At 39.7% G+C, this 22,495-nt stretch overlaps 2 protein-coding genes across 7 annotated transcripts; one reads left to right on the top strand and one right to left on the bottom strand.

Moving 5' to 3' along the window:
- Positions 1-1,513: 1,513 nt before the first annotated feature.
- On the bottom strand, positions 1,514-4,489 carry LOC107809420 (nuclear intron maturase 1, mitochondrial-like). The gene has a single exon (XM_016634052.2). The coding sequence runs from the start codon at positions 4,487-4,489 to the stop codon at positions 2,417-2,419; it is 2,073 nt and encodes a 690-aa protein (XP_016489538.1). The 3' UTR covers positions 1,514-2,416.
- LOC107809421 (uncharacterized) lies at positions 3,329-12,127 on the top strand. Of its 6 annotated transcripts, none has more exons than XM_075249329.1 (4): positions 4,977-5,310; positions 5,388-6,287; positions 6,402-6,506; positions 7,256-12,127. In XM_075249329.1, exons 1-2 carry the CDS (start codon positions 4,977-4,979, stop codon positions 5,396-5,398), a joined length of 345 nt encoding a protein of 114 aa, XP_075105430.1. In that variant the 3' UTR covers positions 5,399-6,287; positions 6,402-6,506; positions 7,256-12,127. The 6 variants fall into 6 exon arrangements, with proteins under 6 accessions (XP_016489541.1, XP_075105430.1, XP_075105433.1 ...); XM_075249332.1 differs by lacking the exon at positions 6,402-6,506 and having other exon boundaries at positions 9,706-9,774; positions 10,897-12,127; XM_075249330.1 differs by lacking the exon at positions 6,402-6,506 and having other exon boundaries at positions 9,706-12,127.
- Positions 12,128-22,495: the final 10,368 nt, after the last annotated feature.

Below are 22,495 nucleotides of genomic sequence, written 5' to 3' on the forward strand. Positions count from 1 at the left end.
TGTTGAAAACCGCAAGATAATACTGGTACTTTGGTATATTATGTATATTTAGCATACTTATTAGGTAACCTGGTGGAACAGTTGAGGTGTACGCAAGCTAATCCGGACACTACCATCATAACTTTTTTTTTTTTTTTAATATTTAGGTAATTTGTCATAAGTCCTTTTTTCCTTAAATTCTACGTCTAAGCAAACACGGTCATCTAAAATAAAGCAAAGAGAGTCAGTTTCGAGTTCAGCAACAGGTCTTTTTACTTAAAAAGCATTTGACTTCAGTAAAAGTGAAGAAAACTCGATAGCTTTTTCCTGAAATCTATACTGTCCATAAAGTCATTTAACCTATGGTTCCCAGCTCACCCAGAGTTCCAATTGTGTATGCATTGTCAGATAGATTTTGATTCTCATCAACAATGTTGCTCGGACTCAGGTGCGGATCTAAAGCTCGAATTCTTCATCACATATATTTTTGGATTCAGGGATATGGATCCAAGTGCGGACATCGGTGCTGCAATAGGGCCAATAAATGTACTCCCTCCAGTCCACAATAAGTGACCACTTTGCCTTGGGCACACCCATTAAGGAAATACTAAATTCTAGACAAAAATAGTTAGTGTGACTAAACTACCCTTAATTAAATATTGCAGCATAGTTATAGTAGCACTTACTTCTCTTCACATTCTCTTATCAAATATGAGTAAATGACTTTTTAGGGATACATACATAAGGGTAATTTTGGAAAAACAAATTGAATTTTTTCTTGATTATATAAATGACACTTATTTTGGACCAAAATAAAAAAGCAAATTGGTCACTTAATGTGGACCGGAGGGAGTATATTACAACATATAGATTTATATTTCGATTAGTTAAAGTTATTAAACTAAACTAAATTTAATTCTTTAAATGGTACCTAAGATTTTATTCATAAGATATCTCATGTATTGGCAAAGTGTTCTCTCTGTGTGATCTATAGGACACGAGTTCGAGCCATAGAATCAGCCAGCCACTAATACTTGCATCAGGGTAGGTTGCCTACATCACACCACCTTGGGGTTCCAGCCCTTCCCGAACCCCGTGTGCACTCGACCATAGTAGGCTCGGTGTGTGTGTATGTATATATATATATATATATATATATATATATACACACTTCTTGGTCAGAGATGTAGCCAAAAGCACCCTAGGTAAGTTGACCAAATTTCCATGTGGATCCATACCCACACCCAAATAGTGTCGGATCGAAACGGGTGCGGCGTGGATTTTGAAGGGTCCAAGCAGCATAGCTTAACAATGGTCAGAAAAGTCACATTTCATCATGGAGGAGCTACCCATAGGAAAGACCTAACATTTTTTGCAAAATTCTTACTCCAAAAAGGCCAATTGCGTAATGGCAGATGCATACTCCTATGCCACACAACCCAGGTTTAGTTTAGTTCAAGTAAAAGAAGCCAAGATACGAACTTTGGCAAATAGAGCAAGATGTTATCAATGAGCAGAGTAAGGAAATTACTAATGATGTCAATGAGGAGCTTACCAAAGTGAAGAGCGAGGAATCGTTGTTTACAGAATCATTTCTACAAAGCTATGCTAATCATCCTTGTGCAGAAAATGTGTAGGCAACCCTTAAGCTCTCCCTTTACTATATTATGGGCATTTCAAGCTGAAGATGAACTTTTTTTCTGCTGCAGGAAATGTCTAGGCAATGCAACTTTTATTTTTGTTGGCTTCATTTATTTCAGCATAACTTCTGAGCCATCAGTCACAAGAACTCCATCACTTTAATTCAGCTTGGTAGGATATTCATGCTCTGCTTCATTCCACTGCAGCAGATCACAGAGTATCCATGGGGGAGGATAAAAGCAGATCTCTCAAGTGTTGAGAATGCATGTCCCTGATGAAACTCATCCAACTTATAGATACGTTTCAAAAGAAGCTATTCTTCCTGTGGTAGGGAGTGTGAGATGGCTAGGGCTTGAGTCTGAAGCTAAAAGCACATCTGCCATGTGTCAACAATATATTCATTTCATAAACTCATCCAACTTATAGATGCATTTTCAAAGCAGCTATTCCACTCAAGTCTCAACAACATGAATTAGCAATTTTACAATAGACTTACTAAACAATGATCTCATAAATCTGTCTTGACCAAAAAATTTCAGAAAATGTAACTTCTTTCTTCCCTCATACCTATCCAAGTCCATCACATGAATGTTTTTGAGTTTTTATTTCATAAAGGAATCTGCTCACTGTAATCAAGCTTAATCTGCTCTCCAGGATAGTTATATAAGATCAACTTCTAGCTCTAAAATTATCAATCACAAGATAGACATGGATCATCTAGTTTCTTAAAATAAGAAGCCAGTTGGCACCACCAATAGCAACATCTATTGATTAACTTGCATATCTCATGCCAGGTTCATGATGCCGCCATTACTTCCTGAGAAGCATTTTCCATCCCCTTGTCACCACATAACCTCTGTGACAAGCTTCGCACCCCAAGAGTCTTATATTCCCACACAATATCAGATATCTCATCTTGAGGCAAACATATACCGTGCTGTTTAACTGACTTGTGCAGCTGGCAGAAAAACTTAGGATCCTGTAAGTTGATATATTCACACAACACCTTCTCATGGTCAGGGATCCAGTTCCTTGGGAACGGAGTATAATCACATGATGGGATTGAAGACGTGCGGGAAAACTGAACACCTTCAATAGCATCAACAAGTCCCATCCTCAAAAGATCTGAATACTCAGGTGCAGAATTGTTGGTGTGCTCCCTCAATGGACGGCTTAAATCACGGGAGGCAATCTTATAAACCTTGGCACGAGATTTCAGTCTATACCTGGCAGCATATAACTTAGCCAGAGAGCTGCGAACCACATAAGCACAAAACCCAACAACTTTTCTCCGATTATCAGCATATCTGAACCACTCAGCCATTGTCTCAAGAAATTTGTTCATTTGAGAATTAGTATGAGCTTGACCTGAGTAAAGCATTGGTGTGCAAGGCAGTGGCTCCGGATCCCTATCACCTTTCACAAGCTTGAGCTTCCGAAACTGGCGAATACATTGTTGCAAGCTAGCAGCGACAGAGAGCAAAGTCCCTATACCTTTTTCACTCACTATATTACCACCACTCGCTGTGTAACGTAGAGTCGGATAAATTACACGACGGCAAATAATATGATCCAAGAACTGAATTCCCCTACTAATATGCTCCACCTCTATTTTTGAATTGTCCAATCTAACCCCAAATATCCTCTCACAAAATTCGATTATCTCTTTCCTCATTTCCACCGCATCCTGTCTAGGCCCTCGAATTCCAACCAAGAAATGACCACCAAACCTAATAAAATCCATCTTCCGTGTCTTCTCTTTCCCACTTGAAGGAACAAACTCAGGCCACGCAGGATTATGACAACCATCATCCATAGAATATTTCCATATCGCATCTCGCTCACAAGGCCTAAAAAACTCAACTATTTTTTGTTCCATCATATGATCGAGCTCACTAAGAAACACATTAGCTAGCAAAGGACTAAGAATTCCACAACAACCATAATTGGGTATCTTAGCAGCCTCCTGTGGAGCAAAATCAAAGAATGTCCTTAACCAATAAGGGTCTGGCTTACGGTCATTCTCATTCAAAATCCTCTTTTTCGTCCGACCTTGCTTTCTTTTCTTACTATTCTTCTCTTCTTCGTCTTCCTCCTCTCCTAATCGGCTCCTCACGGGAGCTCTCAATCCTGATTTGATCAAGTTCAACACTTTCTTATCCTTCACAGCTTTTTCAAGACTACCCATAACAACATTAACATCAACATCATCAAAAACCTCACTAATATCTCCTTTCAAGAACCACAAATAACCAGCAAAGTTACTTCTGATGGTCCTAACAACAGTATGCGGATTCCTACCGGGACGAAAAGCATGGGACTTTGATGAAAACCTAGGCTCAAAAATGGGTTCAAGAATCATGAGTAAAACTTGTTGTACCACAGTGTCCTGAAACGGCGGCGTTTTAGAAGTCAGTATATTGTGAAGCTGGCGCCTAGAGAGCTGTTCCGTAATGGGTTTTTCATTAGGGCCGCGAATCAATTGGTGGGTTTTTGCGTTCCAAAGGAATTTTCCGTGGATAACAGTATTCCGGAGGGATGAGAGGTCGGATAAGACGTGGGAGTGGAGAGCGTTGCGGGGTGGGAAAGAGCCAGTGAAATGAGCATAGGTGCGTTGGTAAGCGAGGACCCAGAGATCGAGCTTTGAGAGAAAACCGGTAATGTTAGTGAATAGGTTTTGGGGTTGAGAGAAAGTTTTGATCCAGAGATTAGAGAGGATTTCGACTGGGTCTTCCTTGAGGAGGGCATGAGGGTCTTGTTGCTGTGACAGTGGAATGGAGTTGCGGTGGCGGGGCTTGCGCGAGAGGTGGGAGATGTAGCGGATGGACTTGGTGCACGGAAGGTGTTTGAACTTTGTTCTCAGTAACATCTGAGATTTCAGCAGACTGATTCATGCAAATGTCGCTGATGGCATTAGGAGGTTCCAAAATTGAATCGGCTCTATTTTAACTTAACAAACGGGCATGCTTACCATCGAACCAATGGATACCAATTTCTTAATGTTCTTTTGCAATAAATAAAATTACCTAAACAACAATAACTTCCTTAACTTCTAGATCATGCTACTTTTCAAGATGTTGTGAAGGAAACTTGGCATGTTGACTTCAGTGCTAATCCTTTCATTATTTTCAATCACAAATTGAAGAAGTTAAAGAGAGCTCTTTTAGTGTGGAGTAAAGCTACTTATGAGAATATTTTTCAGAAGGTTGCTAGTTTGGAAGAGGTGGTATTGGTGCATAAAGCTCAGTTTGAACTCAATCCTACTCAGCTCAATAGAGAAAGGCTCCAAAAAGTACAGGCAAATCTCATCAGGTACTTAAACACTTGAGGAAGAATTCTGGAAGCAGAAATCAAGAATGACATGGTTTAAGGATGGGGATGGAAACACAAGACTCATTCATGCTCAGGTTAATGGGAGGCGAAGAAGATTACAATTAAAGAGGATTCAAAATAGTGAAGGCAACTGGATTGAGGGCAATGACCCAATAGTAGAGGAGGAAGTAAAGTTCTTTCAAGCTCAATTTCATGAAAATAGTGTCCCTAATGTTTTTGGGATTATTGACCATGTCCCTAGCATGGTTACTATGGAGAACAATCAAGACCTTGTGAGACAACCTACAAAATCAGAAATCAAGTATGTTGTTTTTGGTCAAAATGGAAATAGTGCTGGAGGACCTGATGGCTTCACTGGTAAGTTCTTTTATTGTTGTTGGGAGATCATAGGAGGTGATATTTTTTCTGTGGTGATGGATTTATTCAATGGACAGGAGTTACCTAAGTTTGTGACTCACACAAACTTAGTACTTTTGCCTAAGAAAAAGGAAGTGATCACATTTCAGATATGAGGCCTGTAAGTCTTCGCAATTTCATCAATAAGGTGTTCTCTAGAGTTATTCATGAAAGGTTAGTCAATTTACTGCCTACACGTATCTCAGATGAACAAGATAGATTTGCCAAAAGTAGGAATATTGTTGAAAATGTATTATTGACACAAGAAATAATTACTGACATTAGGCTAAGGACAAAGGCTGGACCTATATTGTGATCAAATTAGACATGACAAAGCATATGACAAGCTTTCTTGGTTATTCATGACTAAGGTGTCGGGGAAGATAGGTTTCTGTGACAGATTTATTCGGACAATGTATGGTATAGTTCAAATAATTAGTATTCTGTGTTGATCAATGGCCAGCCTTATGGATTTTTTAAATCCATTAGAGGAGTCAAGTAAGGTGATCATTTGTCACCTACATTGTTCATTCTAGTTGCAGAGGCTATGTCAAGGGAATTGAATGCTCTAGATTTGAATCTATACTTTTGTGGATTTGGTTTATCAAAATGGAATCCAAAGATCAATCATCTTGCTTATGCTTATGATGTCATAATATTTTTTTCATAAGATGCAACTTCACTATAATTGATCATGGAGGTTTTGAATGCTTATGAAATGGCTTCTGGAAAGTTAATTAATAAGGTCAAATCAACAGTATACATGCATCATTCTATAAGTATTAAAGTGGTGAACAAGGTTCAAAGGATTACTGGAGTAGGTAGGCAGGAATTTCCTTTCACCTATCTAGGCTGCCCCATTTTTTATGCAAGGACGAGAGTGGACTAATATCATGGTCTCATCAACAAGGTGCTTGACAAACTTCAATTGTGGAAAGGTAAATTACTCTCTATTGGTGGTCGGACAATTTTGATATCACATATTTTTTAAAGTATACCAATACATTTGTTGTCAGCTGTGAATCTTAATTTCCTCTTTTGTTATTAACAAGATGCACAAAATGTTTGCACAATTTTTCTGGAGTAAATCAGTTGGAGGAAAGAGTAGGCATTGGACTTCTTGGGACACATTATGCCAACCATGTGAAGAAGGAGAGGTAGGGTTTAGATCAATTCATGATGTCTCCAAAGCATTGTTTTGTAAACTTTTTGGTGAAACTTTAGAACTAAACCTACCTTATGGAGTTATTTCATTAGTCAGAAATATTGCAAGAAATTAAATGCTATGATGGTACCATGTAAAGACGGATCTCATGTTTGGAAGAAGATGTTGGAATGTAGAGATGACATTGAGCATCAAATAATATGGCAACCAAGAATGGGATCTTCCTTATTTTGGTTTAACAATTAGACAGATTTAGGGGCCTTGTATTTCATTACTCCACATGACTTTTATTGTGATGTATCTATTCACAATGTTTATAAGGTGGTACAGGGGGGAGTCTGGGATGAGAACATATTGATGGACATTCTTCCTTATGATTTGGCACTACATGTTATTGAGAATGTCAAGCCTCTAGTGCTACATGAAGATTTTGATAGACCTTTTTAGATGTTGGAGGCCAGGGGTAATTTTACTATCAAATATGCCTGGGAATATCTTAGGAGAAGAAGACTCTAGCATTGCATATAAAAATATATGGGCGAAGGGTTTGCCTTTTAAGATAGCTTTCTTTATGTGGAAGATCTTGAAAGGCAAGCTACCTCTTGATGATACATTTTGGAGAATGGGATATTGTATATCTTCTAGATGTTAGTGTTGCCTTAATCCGGATGATATTGGCTCAGGTATTCTACAAATCCTATGCAACTCATACAGTGTGGTACTATTTTCTTTCAAATGCAGGCATGTCAATGGATGGCTTATCTTTGCAGCAGGCAGTAATTATATGTTGGACTGCCTAGGTTGTTTCTAGGCTAAAACCTATTTTCCAGGCACTTTCTTCCATCATTTTATGGGAGCTTTGGAAGAGAAGAAATAGCTATAAGCATGGGGAAGTTGTCTCAGTCAACAAAGTGATCTATCAAGTGTCATCTACACTCCAAGCATTGGTCAAAGTAAGGAAGTCAAGCCTACAAAATGTTCCACACAAGTTGCCAGATTTATTGCATACGCTAGAGATTTATACTTCACAGTTGAAAGTGACATTGGTGTTTTGGGATCTTCCTACTCAAGGCCGGATAAAAGTCAATACTGATGAGGCATCAAGGGGAAAACCAAGCAGGAGCTCGATTTGGTTTGTATTAAGGGATAAAGAAGGAGATGTTAGGTTTGCACTAGGTAAGGAAATACAGGAGGTTACTAACATGGAAGTTGTTACTATACTGGAGGCATTGAGATATTGTGTGCAGCTTGGTACATACATATTTTGGTGCAAACTAATTCCATGTTATTGAAGAATATAGTAGAGGGCACATGGATTGCACCTTGGGCAGTGGTTGCATATGTTGAGGAGATCAAAGGTATAATGGAGAGGTGTAATGTTAGGGTCTCACATTCCATGGGAGAGGGCAATAAGTTGGTTGATTACTTAGCTAATTATGCCCTTGATAATGGCTATATTAAAGCACACAGTTTTGATAAATTGGAGGCACAAGATAGAAGATTATGAATAGTGATAAACTACAATGCGCATATCTACGAATAAAGGTTGCTATGAGCTAATTTTCATGGATGTGATCACTAGATGGAGGATGGAGTACAAGGAAGGGGGAGCAAATTAACATCATGCTCAAGTCCTTATGGAGGAGAGCATGGTGGTCCTTTTTATTAGTAACTCTATGTTCTTTTTTGCATGAAAATCTACTGTATACATGTAACGACCCGGCCGTTCATTTTGAGTATATTAGCCCTGATCCCCTATTTACCGCTCTCTCTATTTTATTTTTGTGGTTATGGGACTTGCCAGGGTATTTGGTTTTGGTTTTGGGAGAGTTTTGGAGTGTTATGGGACACATAGTCCCTAAAGTGGGAGTTTAAGTCGTAGGAGTTTATGTAGTTTGACTTATGTGAAGACGACTCCGTAATAGAGTTTTGATGGTTCTAATAGATGCGTATGGTGATTTCGGTCTTAGGAGCGTGTTCGGACGTTGATTTAGAGGTCTGTAGGTCATTTCGGTGTGAGTTGGCGAAAGTTGGAAAATTGGTGGAATTTTGGGAAGTTTGACCGGGAGTGAAGTTTTTGATATCGGTGTCGGATTTTGATTTCGGAAGTTAAAATAGGTCTGTAATGTCAATTATAACTTGTGTGCAAAATTTGGTACCAATTGGAGTTGTTTTGGTATGAATCGGCGTTGGTTCCGGAATTTGGAAGTTCATAGTTGCTTAAGCTTGAATGTGGGTTGCGATTTATTGAATTCATGTTGTTTGATGTAATTTTTTGCCTCCAGTAGGTCCATTAGGTATTTTGTAACTATTTGGGATACTCGGACGGGGTCTCGGGGGCCCTGGGTGTGATTCAAATCGATATCGGATCACTTGTTGGACTTGTGCATTTTTTGAAAAATCACAGCTTCTGGTGTCATCGCACCTGCGGAGGATATGACCGCAGGTGCGGACTCGGATGTGCGTGTGAGGGAGAGCTGAAGCGGAGGAGGCATCCCAGGCCATTACTCGCAAGTGCGAAAAAGGATCCGCAGAAGCGGCTTCGCTTCTGCAGTGAGGAGAAGCGCTAGAGCGATTGTGGTTGCAGGTGCGACACTTCATCCGTAGAAGCACAAGCGCATGTGTGCTTGGGGCGTGCGCAGAAGCAAGCTTTAAGTACCTAAATGAGGGCCACACATGCGATGATTTTTTCGCAAGTGCGGAGCCACATATGCGGAAGTAAGGTCTCAGATGCGACATAACTGGACAGAAAATGGAATTTTTCGAGGGTTTGCTTCATTTTCATTTTTGAGACTTTGAGAGATCGGATTGAGGCAAGATTTTGAGGGATTTTCAGAGGATATTTTAGGGTAAAGATTTTTTACTCGTTTTTTTCTAAACCCCATGAATCTACTGTTAATTCTATCTTCTAATTTGTGTTTTGGAGTTCATAATTAGGGAAAATGTGTAGAAGTTCTTAGACTAAATTCTTGAGTTTTCAAAGGTGAAATGGGATCGAATTTGAATAATTCTTGTATGGTTGGACTCGATATCGAATGGGTATTCAATTTTTATAATTTTGGTCGGGTTCCAAGACGCGGTCCCGGGTTGACTTTTTGGGGCGATTTTTCCATTCTTTGCTAAAATCATAATTTCATTATTTAAACTAGTTTCCTATAGTTATATTTATAGTATGAAATTGTTTTGGCTAGATTCGAGCCGTTCGGAGTTGAAAAATCGAGGGAAGGGCCTTCTAATTGATTGATTGAGCTTGGTTTGAGGTAAGTGACTTGTCTAACCTTGTGTGGGGGAAATTCCCCTTGGGATTTGGTACTGTTGTGATAATTTGTGACATGTGGAGGCCGTGTACGCAAGGTGACGAGTACGTGCATGGGCTAAATGTTGAAATTTCGGTTCTAGCTAGGTAGTTTCTTTTCATTCCTTAATTGAGTTACTTTAGCATGTTATAGTCATCATGTTTAGCCTAATTTCACATGTCTACTTGTCTTATCTCTTACTTGCAACTTGTATTACATGCTTAGTTGAACCACTTGCTTCCGTGATTCTGAATTCCTTACTTAACCGTGTAATTCTTTACTTGAAATTGCTATCTTTAAAATATCTTGTTGTTGAGTTTGGTGTTGAGTTACCAAGGTCGTGGTTTTTGTTGAGGCAAGGTGTAAATTGTGAAACTTTATTTTATTTAGTTGTTGTGTTTTGGTTCTCGTGTTATTGTTGAGGTGATGTTTGGTTGTTTGCACGAGGTTTCTGCCGTGATATTGTTATTGTTGTACAAGGTTTCTGCCGTGCGGTTGTTATATTTTGCACGAGGTTTCTGCCGTGCCGTTATGATTATTGATACGCATGCGGTAGTATAAGATCTGGGTGTTGAAACGCATGCGGTGAGATAAGGTGGGCTTGATATGCGTGGCTAGTAGGGGAACTACTAGAAGCCATGCGGCGTGATAAGGTCGGCTAAAACGCGGGATGCTATTTCGAGGAAAAGATTTTCAAAACAACATATAAAGGCTCCCAAGGTGATATAAGGAAAGGCTTTGAGTTATTTTATGATTGGGACTACGAGGCGATACCGCGGGAATGTCCCTGTTGATCTTCTCTATTTGCTGTATTGTTTCTTATTGTTTTCTTTAACATGTAAGATTCTTGTTTCCTTTCGTGTTGTATTTGTTTCCTTTGATTTCCGGTTGTTACTTTCCATAAACTTTTTAATGTTTCACTTCCCTGTCATTTTTATTATATTATTATATCTTCTGCCTTGTTTCTTATTACATCTGGTAGGGCCCTGACCTGACCTCGCCACTACTCTACCGAGGTTAGGCTTGACACTTACTGGGTACCGTTGTGGTGTACTCATACTATGCTTCTGCACATGTTTTTTGCAGATCCAGGTACATCTTATCAACCTCGGTGTTAGCGCGTTGAGTGACTTGCCTATCAGAGATTTCAGGGTACACCTGCCGACGTCCGCAGGCCTCGGAGTCCCCTTCTATCCTATTCTTCCTTGTTTCTTTATGTTTCTTGATAGAGTGTGATGTATAGGACTGTTCAACATTGTATCTAGAGCTTGTGACTTATACTTCACCGGGTTTTGGGAGTTGCACATGTTGAGTTGTAGTTTTTACTTCATACAGTTGTTGATGTTTTGAGCTTTTAGATTATTATTTCAGTTATTCCGCATGTTTGTTAGGCTTACCTAGTCTTAGAGAATAGGTGCCGTCACGATATCCCACGGAGAAAAATTGGGGCCATGACAATACATGCACTATCCTTTGGCAGATCTTCAATGTGTGGTATTAGCACTTTGTGCTCATTCCATTGAAGGGATGTCAGAGGTGGGCAAAAGTTTGAAAAGCAAGGATCAAAAGGAGCTGCTAGGACTTCTTATCTCTGAAAATCATACTTGGAAGATATGTACTCATGGCCACTGCTCCTTTAGCTCATTCAAAATGTTTGAAGAAGTCAACAACAGTGCTACACAATGCACAATACCTGAAGATACCCGCATGAAGCACGTACTGCCCAGTTTCAACAAATTGAGGCATGGGTTTCCACTTGACTTTGCAGGATGTTTGATCTCAATTGGAAGAGAATACAAAGCACCTACATCATTTATGATAAATGAGGAAGGTGCAGTTGTATGGTTTACATGGCTTCGTGTAAGGCTCACACGCAAAAATTGGATGACAAATCGCATGACCAACATGGACTACAAAATCTGGACAGAGAATGAAACTGCTTATACGTATGGTTTAGGCTTCTGGATTGTTAGACCAGGTATTCATCTACATTTCATATATCAAATGAACCAATTTGGTCGAGTGGCTAGGAGGTGCAATTCTCCAGTAGGCAGCACGATGACTGGACAATTCTACAATGCTTGGAGCACACTTTGGGATTCAATTTACTTCATTATCATTTGGCTAGATTTTATTATCCATTTGCATAGTTATTCTCTTGTTCTAAATGTAATATCAATGTCGAGTACCCTGCTCAATTTTGATAGTAGGATCGATGTACTTTCACTAGCTATGCTTTTACATTTTGTAAGACTTGTCAACACTTTGTTTTTTGGCTTTGATATATATAAAAACTAGCCCTAGGCACGATTCTTTGGCATGCCTGATGGGACAGGTTTAAAATGAATCCTAATAGTAGTTGTTTTCACATTAGACATGATTTGGCTTGGCGCATGAACTTAAGATATGACAAAAATCTTCCAAGTATAGCTCCCAATTACAACTACGCCTCAATCCAAATAAGTAGGGGTCGGATATATGCATCCTCATTCAGCAAAAAACAACTGAATCTCAAGGTTCAGGCTTATCCTCACGTTTGACGTAGAAATGGCGTGGAGTAACCACTATTTAAGGTGATATTTATTTTTTATCCAACAATTCTAATGTTGAGCAAAAATAGCCATTACTCTATTAAAATTAATATGAGAAGACATTTTTACCATTTTTTCCATTGCTTTTCTTCCCAAACCTATTACATACTTACGTTGTAACTGACGCAGCCTGAAGCGTCCCCATTATGTCAAAACAGTTTGGGAAAATAAGCTCTAAAATCATTATTTTAATTTTTTAGTAGCTACTATTCTTTCGTCGTATCATCAACAACATCAACTAATATAAATAATATGACACAGACAAAGGCTCTAAATTTGGAGAAAAGAGAAAACATGAATATTAATGTTCTTGCATATTTGATGAAGAGATTTTTTTTTTCAATCAAAGCTACGGTGATTTCGTTCATACTATACGAGTAAACAAAGATTAACGGTTCAAACAATCAAGGCTCTTGATACCACATGTAAGCATAAACTTTAATTCATACCAGGAATCTTGAACATGATAATCTTACATATAAGTTCAAAAGTTAAGGACATGTAGTCCTGAAGTCCTTAACTTACAGTTACAAGTTCAAAAGTTAAGGACATGCAGCAGATGTGAGCACGTGATTTTTGCCTTATATATGAATAATTCCCAAAATCCCAAACAAAATAATTTTTCTTTATTTCTACAGTTTTTGTGCGTTTTGGTGTCATCTTCCGATAATTGTTATTTTGTGCGTGTTAATTTTTACAAAATACAAAAATACGTATTTATTTTGCATTTAGGATTTAATTTTATACTTTAGTATTAATTAGGCATTAACTTGTTTTCGAATAGGATGTGAAGAAAATGACAAAAAATAGTTCACTTTAACGTTGTTATTATTTTAATTGTGAGACAGTCGCAAATAGTTATCAAGATTAATTCTAGGCATTAATTGGTTGTAGATTAATTGTTAGTTTAATTTCTCATCTTTGTAAAAATCAGAAAAATAAATACAAAAAATAATAATACAAGATTGCAAAGAGAAAATTGAAAAATGCAATGAAAGGGGTTTGTTTGGAACTTTAAATTTGGGCCATTTCTGCATGCATTCCTTTGGCCCAAATGCCTCAAAGCACCCCGTTTCAGTCCAGCCCAAGTCCCTACCCGGTCCCCCCCCCCCCCCCTAAAATGAAACGACGTCGTTTCAGGGCCCTTGGATCAGGACCGTTGGATCTCATCAATCCAACGGTACGGAACTAACGAGGTTTCTAGTATTTAAGTGTCCAAACCAGACCCCCCTACCCCCATTTACATCGTCTTCCTCACCCCACCCCTTCTCCCCAAACCCTAATCCGCGCCGCCCTAAAACCCCTTGCTGGCGGTGAACGCGAACTACGCCGTTCACCCTGAAATTAACACCATGGGCTCCCCTCACCCTCCTCTTTCTATTACACCCGTTGGTTTGCCTCGAATAGGGCCGGAACTCTTCGAATCTTGATTTGAAGTTTTCCGGCCAAGTGAAAGTTTGTCCAAATCGGCCCAAAATCACACCCTACAACCCCCAGCCTTTCCTCAACACTAATCTGTGGTTGTTTCCTTTCAAATCACCTTGAAATGACCCAAATCTTAGATCTAAGAATCGCGGCCCAAACCCTAAAATCAAATCCTTTTGATTTCGAACCGTAGCACCCTTAACCATGTGTTCTCGTGTAAGAACACATGGTTAGGGATGTTACGCGTCAAAAATCTGAAAGGATTCAGATGTTCATGACTGGCCGGAACCCCTTTTGCCTTTGTGAGTTTTTCTTTTCTTTTTTTTTTCATTGCTTCTTTAGCTCGCATGATTAAAATTTTATTTGCAATCGTTGTTTCATTATTGTTCTGTTAATTTTATGGTTTAATTGTGATAGTTAGATTCTGTTAATTACTGTTGACTCTGAGTTTGTTAATTAGTTGAATGAGTATAAGTTTTGGTTTAAGAATTAGTTTAAGTTCTTTTAATGTTAATCGTGGTGGCTTAAGTTCAGTTTAATTTCATTTTTAGTTTGATTGAGTTGGTTAATTGAACGTAATTGGGGCAGTCAGTCTGGTTAGTTGGTTTTTGTTTGTTAGTTGATTAATTTTAGTTGGTTTCTGATTGTCATTTGATTAATCTTAGCTGGTTTCTGATTGTTAGCTAATTGATTTTAGTTATTTTCAGACTGGGTTAGGGTATTGGGTTTTGGTTATTAAGGATAAGGGTAGGGTCAGTGATTCTGAAAGGCTCTCAGGGGTAATCTGGGTATGGAAAAGGGTAGTTCTGATAGGAAGAGTAATATCAAGGTATAGGGAAGGGCAGTATGAGTATTGTATGGGTAGAGGAATGTTTTAGGACTTTCTAGAATGGGTTTCAAGTGTAAATCTTAATAAGTACACTGCAGTTACTTGTTTAGCAAGATAAAAATAGAGGGACCAAAGTGAAAATAGAGAGGGGCTAATTAGAAAACCAGAATTTAGCTTATTCTCTTTGGGGTTGCCTATAAAAGGGCATTAGATGCCTTGGGAAAGGGGGTCTGCTCTCATTCTTCCGCCTTGAGCCTTACAGTTTTAATTTGAGCTTTCATTTTAAAAAAAAAAACTGAGTTAAGACTTCAGTTCTGAGGTTATTCAGAAATAAAAACACCAAAATATGGAGATCTGAAATAGTTTCACAACTTTATCACTAAATCCTGGGTTTCAGCTGTGAGGGTCAAGGAAGTGTTAGAAGTTTGTTAAGCTGATCTGTGGGAATTTGCCTACATTTCTGATTTTCTTTATGTCACATTCCAATTTCCAGGTACATCTCCCTGAATATCAATGATGTATGTTCATTGAAGTTGAAATGAAGTATTCCAAGGCCTGTTATTCAACTGAAAGTAGCCTGTATCTTTAAATGATAGTAGTAGTGTAGTCTCCTGTTATATAAGTGGCAGAATATGTATAATTAAATTTGTTCAGTAAGGTAGATTACATGTTGAATGATGCATAGTTTAGAACTGTTAAACTGGACATTTGAAAAGCTTCGAGCATGGGCCTGAGCTTATCTGAAAATTCGTATGAGTTCCCTTGGTCATCAGAAGCAATTAGACCTGTGTACATGATATGAAATTCATGAGCAAGTTTGATGACATTTAGCCTAGTCATTGGTATTTTGTCATTATAGTGTAATAGAAGGTCTGCTTTTGTTTTAAGATTCTGAAATCGTTTGGAAGATCATAATTATGGTAAGTGAATTGGTATAGAAATCAGTTGGAAATCATGAAGCAAACTCATTGATGATTAAATTAATTCACTGAAAACAGCAGGTCGTGATAGGCAATGTGTAGGATAAATCATTTAGGGATTCTGAGAATTCACATTTTTAGTATAAGGATTCATTGCTACAATAGAAATAAACCCATCCTCATTGAGCTGCTTGGATCACGCTGAGGCCACGGGCAGGCCCAGTTCTCTTTTAAATTTGGTCCTTATTTTATTTCATTGCAATCCCTTTCCAAATTACCTAGCCTTTTAGAGGCATACAAATAAGTAGAAAATCGTAGCTATTTCAGAATTGCTACTAGCCTCACCGGAATAACTCACATGCACGGACTGTCAACAATGGGCTATTAAAATAATTAGAAATTGGGAGGGCCATTTAGCAAATTCCATGGTCCTCTTTAAAATCTTATTACATTAGAATCTTTGAGTTCGATTTAATTGAATAAACTTTCTTAAACTCGGGTGCGCATTGATGCGACCCAAATCCAAATCTCGATGAAGCCGAAATGTATTGACAATCACGGGCGCATTGATTGCGACGGGGTTCGAAACACGTTTTCGCGACATCGTAATTCTTATAAAATAATAATGATAGAAAAGAGCTTTACCGCACAAAATAAATAAATGTGGAGCCCTTAGTAAATAATTATCGAAATAATTAGAATTTGGGATGGCCGTTTAGCGAACTTCATGGCTTTTCCCCAAAGTAACACTACGTTAGTATCTTTAGGCACGATTTAATTAAATCACTTTCTTAAACTCGGGTGCGCATTGATGCGACCCAAATCCAAATCTCGATGAAGTCGAAATGTGTCGATAACCACGGGTGCATTGATTGCGGCGCGGTTCGAAACGCATTTTCACGACGTCGCAGTTCTTCTAAAATATAATTATAATAAAAGCGGTTCAAAATTAATAAAAGGCACATAAGATAGCGTGTATCAAAATCAGATAAAATTAAATACATCAGTTAACCGACCGTGCTTGAACCACGGAGCTCGGGAATGCCTAACACCTTCTCCCAGGTTAACAGAATTCCTTACTCGGATTTATGGTTCGCGGACTGTTAACAGAGTCATAAATTTCCTCGGTACAGGATTCAACCGGTGACTTGGGACACCATTAATCTCCCAAGTGGTGACTCTGAATAATTAATAATTAAATCCCGTTCCGATTGTCCTTTAAATGGAAAAACTCCTTTATGCCCTTCTTCCGGGGGTGTAGGCAGTGAAAAAGGAGGTGTGACAGCTCTGGCGACTCTGCTGGGGATCGAACCCAGAATCTCTGGTTCAGGGTTCAGAATTCGAGCTTAGATAAATTGTTGTATTTAATTGTATCTGATTTTCCTACATGTTTTGTGCTGAATGTGCTAAATGTTACCGCTTTGATATTATCTGAACTGTATATAAATTGTGCCGACACCCTTCTCTCTTCACCTCCGGGGATGTGCTCACTGGTTGAGACTCCTTATTCTGTTAGTGTCATACCCTGAAATAAGAAAGAGGTCGGATAAGTTACGAAGCCGGATGGCCTTTTGGTTCCCGGTAAGTTGCCCCCTCCTCGACTCGAGTTGTCCGCTCGGGTACACAGTCTAGTACACTGACTCAGGTTTTGAATATAGAATAACGGGACTTCATGCCGGATCCCTAGTAGGAACGCTTATTTGCATCACGTTGCATTTGACTTAGGGGACTCAACACAGGGGTTGGGTCCGTCTAGGGCTAACGACCTGAAATGAAAAGACCATTCTGATGCATCCTACTCGCTCTGTACATATATTTGCTTCGAACTTGCATGTTGACCGGTTTTTTTCTCGGGAATGTTGGAAAATTAAAAAAAAAAAAGAAAAGAGTGAAAAATAAAATATCAGTTAGGGAGTTAATTGATTATTTTAGGAAAGTCAATGACCAATTACTGGTGAAACTCTGCCGAAATTTTGAAAAAAAAAAGTGTTTTATTTTGTTTTACTAAAAAAAATATATAGAAAAAAAAAAGAAGTCTTTTAGTTTAATTTGGAAAAATAGATTGTGTTATTGGTTGTTGAAAATGAAAAAATCGTCATTTTGTCTTGTTTTCAAAAAGCAGAAAAGGAAAATAGGTTGTCTTGCCAGGGAAAAATAGAAATCATGTTTTAAAATAGTTCGGTTAATTTGCCCGAACTACGCATGGTTTGATTCTCACAGGGTGTGAGATACGTAGGCAACCCTCATCGGGTCCAACCTCCCCTTTGCAAAAAATAACCAAAAATATCAAAATTTTAATTTTTGTTATAAATAAACCAGGTGATGCCGTTTTTGTCAAAAATAGCCAAATGTTCCCAAACAGGGCACCGGAGGGTTGACTTTGCATAAACAGCCACATTTGGTCGTATTTTGATTTTTGACCCTCACAGCCTTAAAACTTTCGCCCCAGAGGCGCAGGAAGGCCGTGTCGCAATATCGGGTCTTTTATCTAAAATTTTTAGAATTGAGAATTGAGTTCTTCATTTGGAAATATGGGGGTAATTTTTGAGTCAATAATATAGATAGCTTTCTTCTTTAGTTTTCTTTTGCTTAAACGCTTTAATAAATGTGCAGGATGAGCACGATGATAAATGAGCCTTTTTCAATAATGACCAAAATCCCTTTTGAGCTGCAATTGTGGTGGAATGATTTGGGTAACGAAGGGCAAGACGAAGCGAGAAAATATTTGAAAGACCTTCCGGATTTATTAAACATTCAACCTCGGGGGGATATCATCAGGGCATTGGTCGCCCATTGGGATGCGGCACACAATGTGTTTCATTTTTCAGACTTCGAACTCACCCCAACATTGGAAGAAATAGCGGGGTACATTGGAATTGACCAAGCTCCATTGAGATTCAAATACTTGATTGCTCCTAGGGCCATTACCATACACCGATTCCTGGATTCCTTGAAAATACCCCGAACAGTTCATCATCTAGATTTTGCAAAGGATTTCTGCAGCTTCCGCTTCATGTATGATAGATATGGCCATGTGGGCGGGTTCAATAATCCAGACTTTAAGCTGTGCAGCAGAAATAGCCGACAAAAATGGGAGGACCACAGACGAGTGGCATTTATGATAGCTTTTTTGGGTCTCGTAATATTCCCAAGGAAATATGGCAATATTGATTTGAAAATAGCAGGCATCGTCAGTACCTTGCAAACCATGGGGAAAAGCACTTTAGCACCTATGATTGTGACTGATATCTTCAGAGCTCTCACTGCGTGCAAAGCTGGGGGCAAATTTTTTGAGGGATGTAACTTATTGTTACAGATGTGGATGATTGAGCATTTGTGCCCGCGCTCTCAGTTATTGAGTTATGGTTCGGCTGAGAAAACTTGTATAAGGGAATTTTGTACGAGAATCAAAGGGGCTAGTCTACCTGAAGGAATCACGGCTTGGGCATTATTATTTTGGAACCTCAAGGCTAGCCAGATACAGTGGGTGCTTGGATGGTTGTCTGTCGAGGAAGTCATATATATGCCAGTAGCCCGACCGTATTTTTTGTTAATGGGACTCAAAAACATACAACCTTATGCACAATATCGGGTTCTAAGGCAACTCGGTAGATATCAAGTAATACCGAGAGATGAAGATTTGAGTACCCAAGTGATCGAAATTAGTCCTGACGGTCAATTCCCCGAGGAATAGGTTCGTCAAATTTGGAGTGAGTGTCAATATCTGATGGAAAACACTTGTGTGCTTGATAGAGTCAAAGGGGAAATTGCTCCAGGGTATCACGAATGGTTCAGAGGTGACGTGGCATATGGGAGGCCGGCTAAAAGACCTCATCTCGAAGATTTCGCCAAGTCATCCCAAGAGCAGTGGGAGTGGTTAGCAAAGGAAGAAAGCTATCGAGTTGAGATTGGTAAATTAAAGCAACAAGTCGAGAGTCTGAAATTCAAGAACAGTTTACAGATGGCCGCGGATCAAGGTGAAAAGAATAGACTAGCCCAAGAAAATGAAGCACTTAGGGCCCAGATCCGACAGTTGAAGATAACCATTGATAAGCAACCCAGGAGCCGGTCCGATGAACAATTGGTAAAAAGATTGGAAAGCGAAGTCAGAGAACGGCGGAATGAGTTAGGGAAATCTGAAAAGGTCATGGCAGAACTTAAGGCCCAGTGGGCGACAAGAACCGAGGAGCGTCGCCAATACTTGAATCAGTTGAAAAGGGACCACGAGAAAATTGTTGCCAATTTAAAGAGAAAAGTGGTTGCCCTTGAGGGTAAAGCAGTTAGGCAGGATAGAGACTTTGAAACTGAAAGCGGGCATTGTTACAACTTGTTGGCCCAAATGGAGGTAGAAGTGCAACAACTGCAAGACCAGCACTCGCAAGACTCCCGAGCTTTAAAAACGTGCAGCGATTAGATAAAACGCTTGCTCATAGAAAAGAAGCAAACAAAAGACAGGATTAGAGCCATTGATCATGCTATTGTCAGGAGGTGCCGGGTTTGTGAAGACATGACCCGCACTACTTTTATCTTAGCAGTGATGATCTATGTAAAGCGAACCATGAATGAGTTAGAGCATCTTGAAAGGGATTTGGATCCTAGACCCGCGACGAGGCCGAACGACGCCCCGCGGATACCTAAGTTTGAAGCACTAGAATATGCATAGTCCGTGTCTGTAAGTGTCTACCATTTCGAGTCAGTCTTTTGTACGTCCGTTACCTTTCTGATTTGAGTATGTTTGCAGGTTTAGAGTTTGTGGTTCGCTGTCAGCTTGCGTTTGTTAGTTTCTTTCCAAAACAAAGATGTCAAGTTTGTAAGAGTCTGTTTATTAATGAAAGTTGAGCATTTTATTTCCACCCCTGTTTTTACATTTATCTTCACAAACTACGCTTGGTCTGATTCGTGCGGGGTCACGATACGTAGGCCATCTCCATAGGATTCGACCATAACCAAAAGGAAAACAAAAAGAATGAAAGCGAAAATAGAAGGAAAACCATAAAAGAGAGAAAGAAAGAAAGAGTGGAAAAACAAAAAGAGGAGGAAAGAAAAAGAGCGGAAAAACAAAAAGGGGAAGAAAGAAAAGAGCGGAAAAACAAGAGAGAGAAAAGAAAAAGCACAAGAGAGGGATAAGGCGAAGAGAAGAAAAACGAAACAAGAAATGAAATGACCGGGATGACGCATGCAATCGAGCGAACGCATGATAGAAAGGATTAACTGTATAAGTGCATTCATGCCAACGTGTGGTTGTTGAATCTGTTAAGACCTAATCGCTAACAAAGTGGTTGTCTAAATGTGTGAGTCCAGGCAGGTGGTTAGTTGATTGGCAATTCTGGCAACTCATCCATACAACACCCGGTCGAAAGATCAAGTAAAAATGACAGGGCAAGATTCGGAAATCAGCATCGTAGACCCTTCGAATGAGGTTGAGGTAACAGATGTGGGTGCTATGAAAGAAGAGATGAGGAAATTAAAGGCACAAATGGCTGAAATGCATCGGGCATGGTCGCAGGGACACCCAGCACCACTATATCCTGCCAACCCATCTTACATCCCACCCCTGGCTCAAGCTCAGGAGCCTACCCCTCCCCACACATCTTCAGCTTTCCCTTATTAGGCCCAGGGTTATGGTACTACATCATACGCTCCCCCAGCTCCACCCTCTAAACAAAACCCTCCACCACCCATGGTTCCCGTCTTTGTGGCACCTCCCCCAGCTCCACTACATAGATCATCCAGTGAGCCGCTATTCCAAGCTCACGACACCCAATATTACCCTCCCGAACCCACCTTCAAAGCGCCTGAGCCATATACCTACTCTTCCCATTTTGAAATCCCAGGAGAAGTTGAGAAACCAGTTAAGAATGCAGAACAAGAGGAGGTGATTCGTAAAGTCAAAAGCCTGGAGCAATCCTTCAGGAACATGCATGGTTTAGGAAACCAAGTTAGTGTTGCATACAAAGATTTGTGCCCTTTTCCTGATGTACAGTTGCATGCGGGGTTTAAAATGCCGAAGTTTGACTTGTATGAGGGGCATGGTGACCCAGTAGCCCATCTGCATGGTTTCTGTAGCAAAATGAGAGGTGTCGGGGGAAAGGATGAGTTGTTGATAGCATATTTCGGTCAAAGTCTGAGCGGGTCAGCACTAGAATGGTACACGAGGCAAGATCCCGGTCGATGGTATACATGGGATGATTTGGCCCAGGCATTCATTGGCCATTTTCAATATAACCTCGAGATAGTCCCTGATCGTCTGTCATTGTTGAAACTAGAAAAGAAGCCTGGGGAAAGTTTTAGAGAATTTGGTTTCCGCTGGAGGGAACAAGCTGCAAGGGTTGACCCTCCCATGAGGGAGAGTGAGATGGTAGATTATTTCTTGCAAACATTGGAACCTACCTATTTTGGTCATCTAGTGACATCTGTCAGAAAGTCGTTTAATGAAGTGGTAAAGATGGGAGCCATGATTGAAGAAGGGTTGAAATCTAACAAAATTTTGAGCTACTCGGCGTTGAAAGCAACCACCCAGGCCATCCAAAGCGGCACTGGTGGTGTGCTGGGGAAGAAGAAGAAAGAAGAAGTCGCTGCAGTTGAAGCTAATGTTTGGTCCAGGCACAATAACCCTCCACTTTACTACAACCAACCCAGACCCCACCACCCAAACTATCAATATACCCCATATGGCCTACCGCAACACTATTATCCACCACCAGAAACACACTTTTCTATTCACCATGCCCAGACCTACACTCAGCCCCCAGTGCACTCGCAATGGCATGCACCGAACCACCAAAACACACATCCACCCCCACAAAACACCTATCCACCTCCCAGGGCTAACAGACCAAGAACCAACTTCCGCCCAAACCAAGATTTTAGAAATGAGAAGGCCCCAAACAGAAAAACATTTACTCCGCTGGGAGAATCTT

Source organism: Nicotiana tabacum, chromosome 3 (assembly GCF_000715075.1).
Source record: "Nicotiana tabacum cultivar K326 chromosome 3, ASM71507v2, whole genome shotgun sequence".
Lineage (NCBI taxonomy): Eukaryota > Viridiplantae > Streptophyta > Magnoliopsida > Solanales > Solanaceae > Nicotiana > Nicotiana tabacum.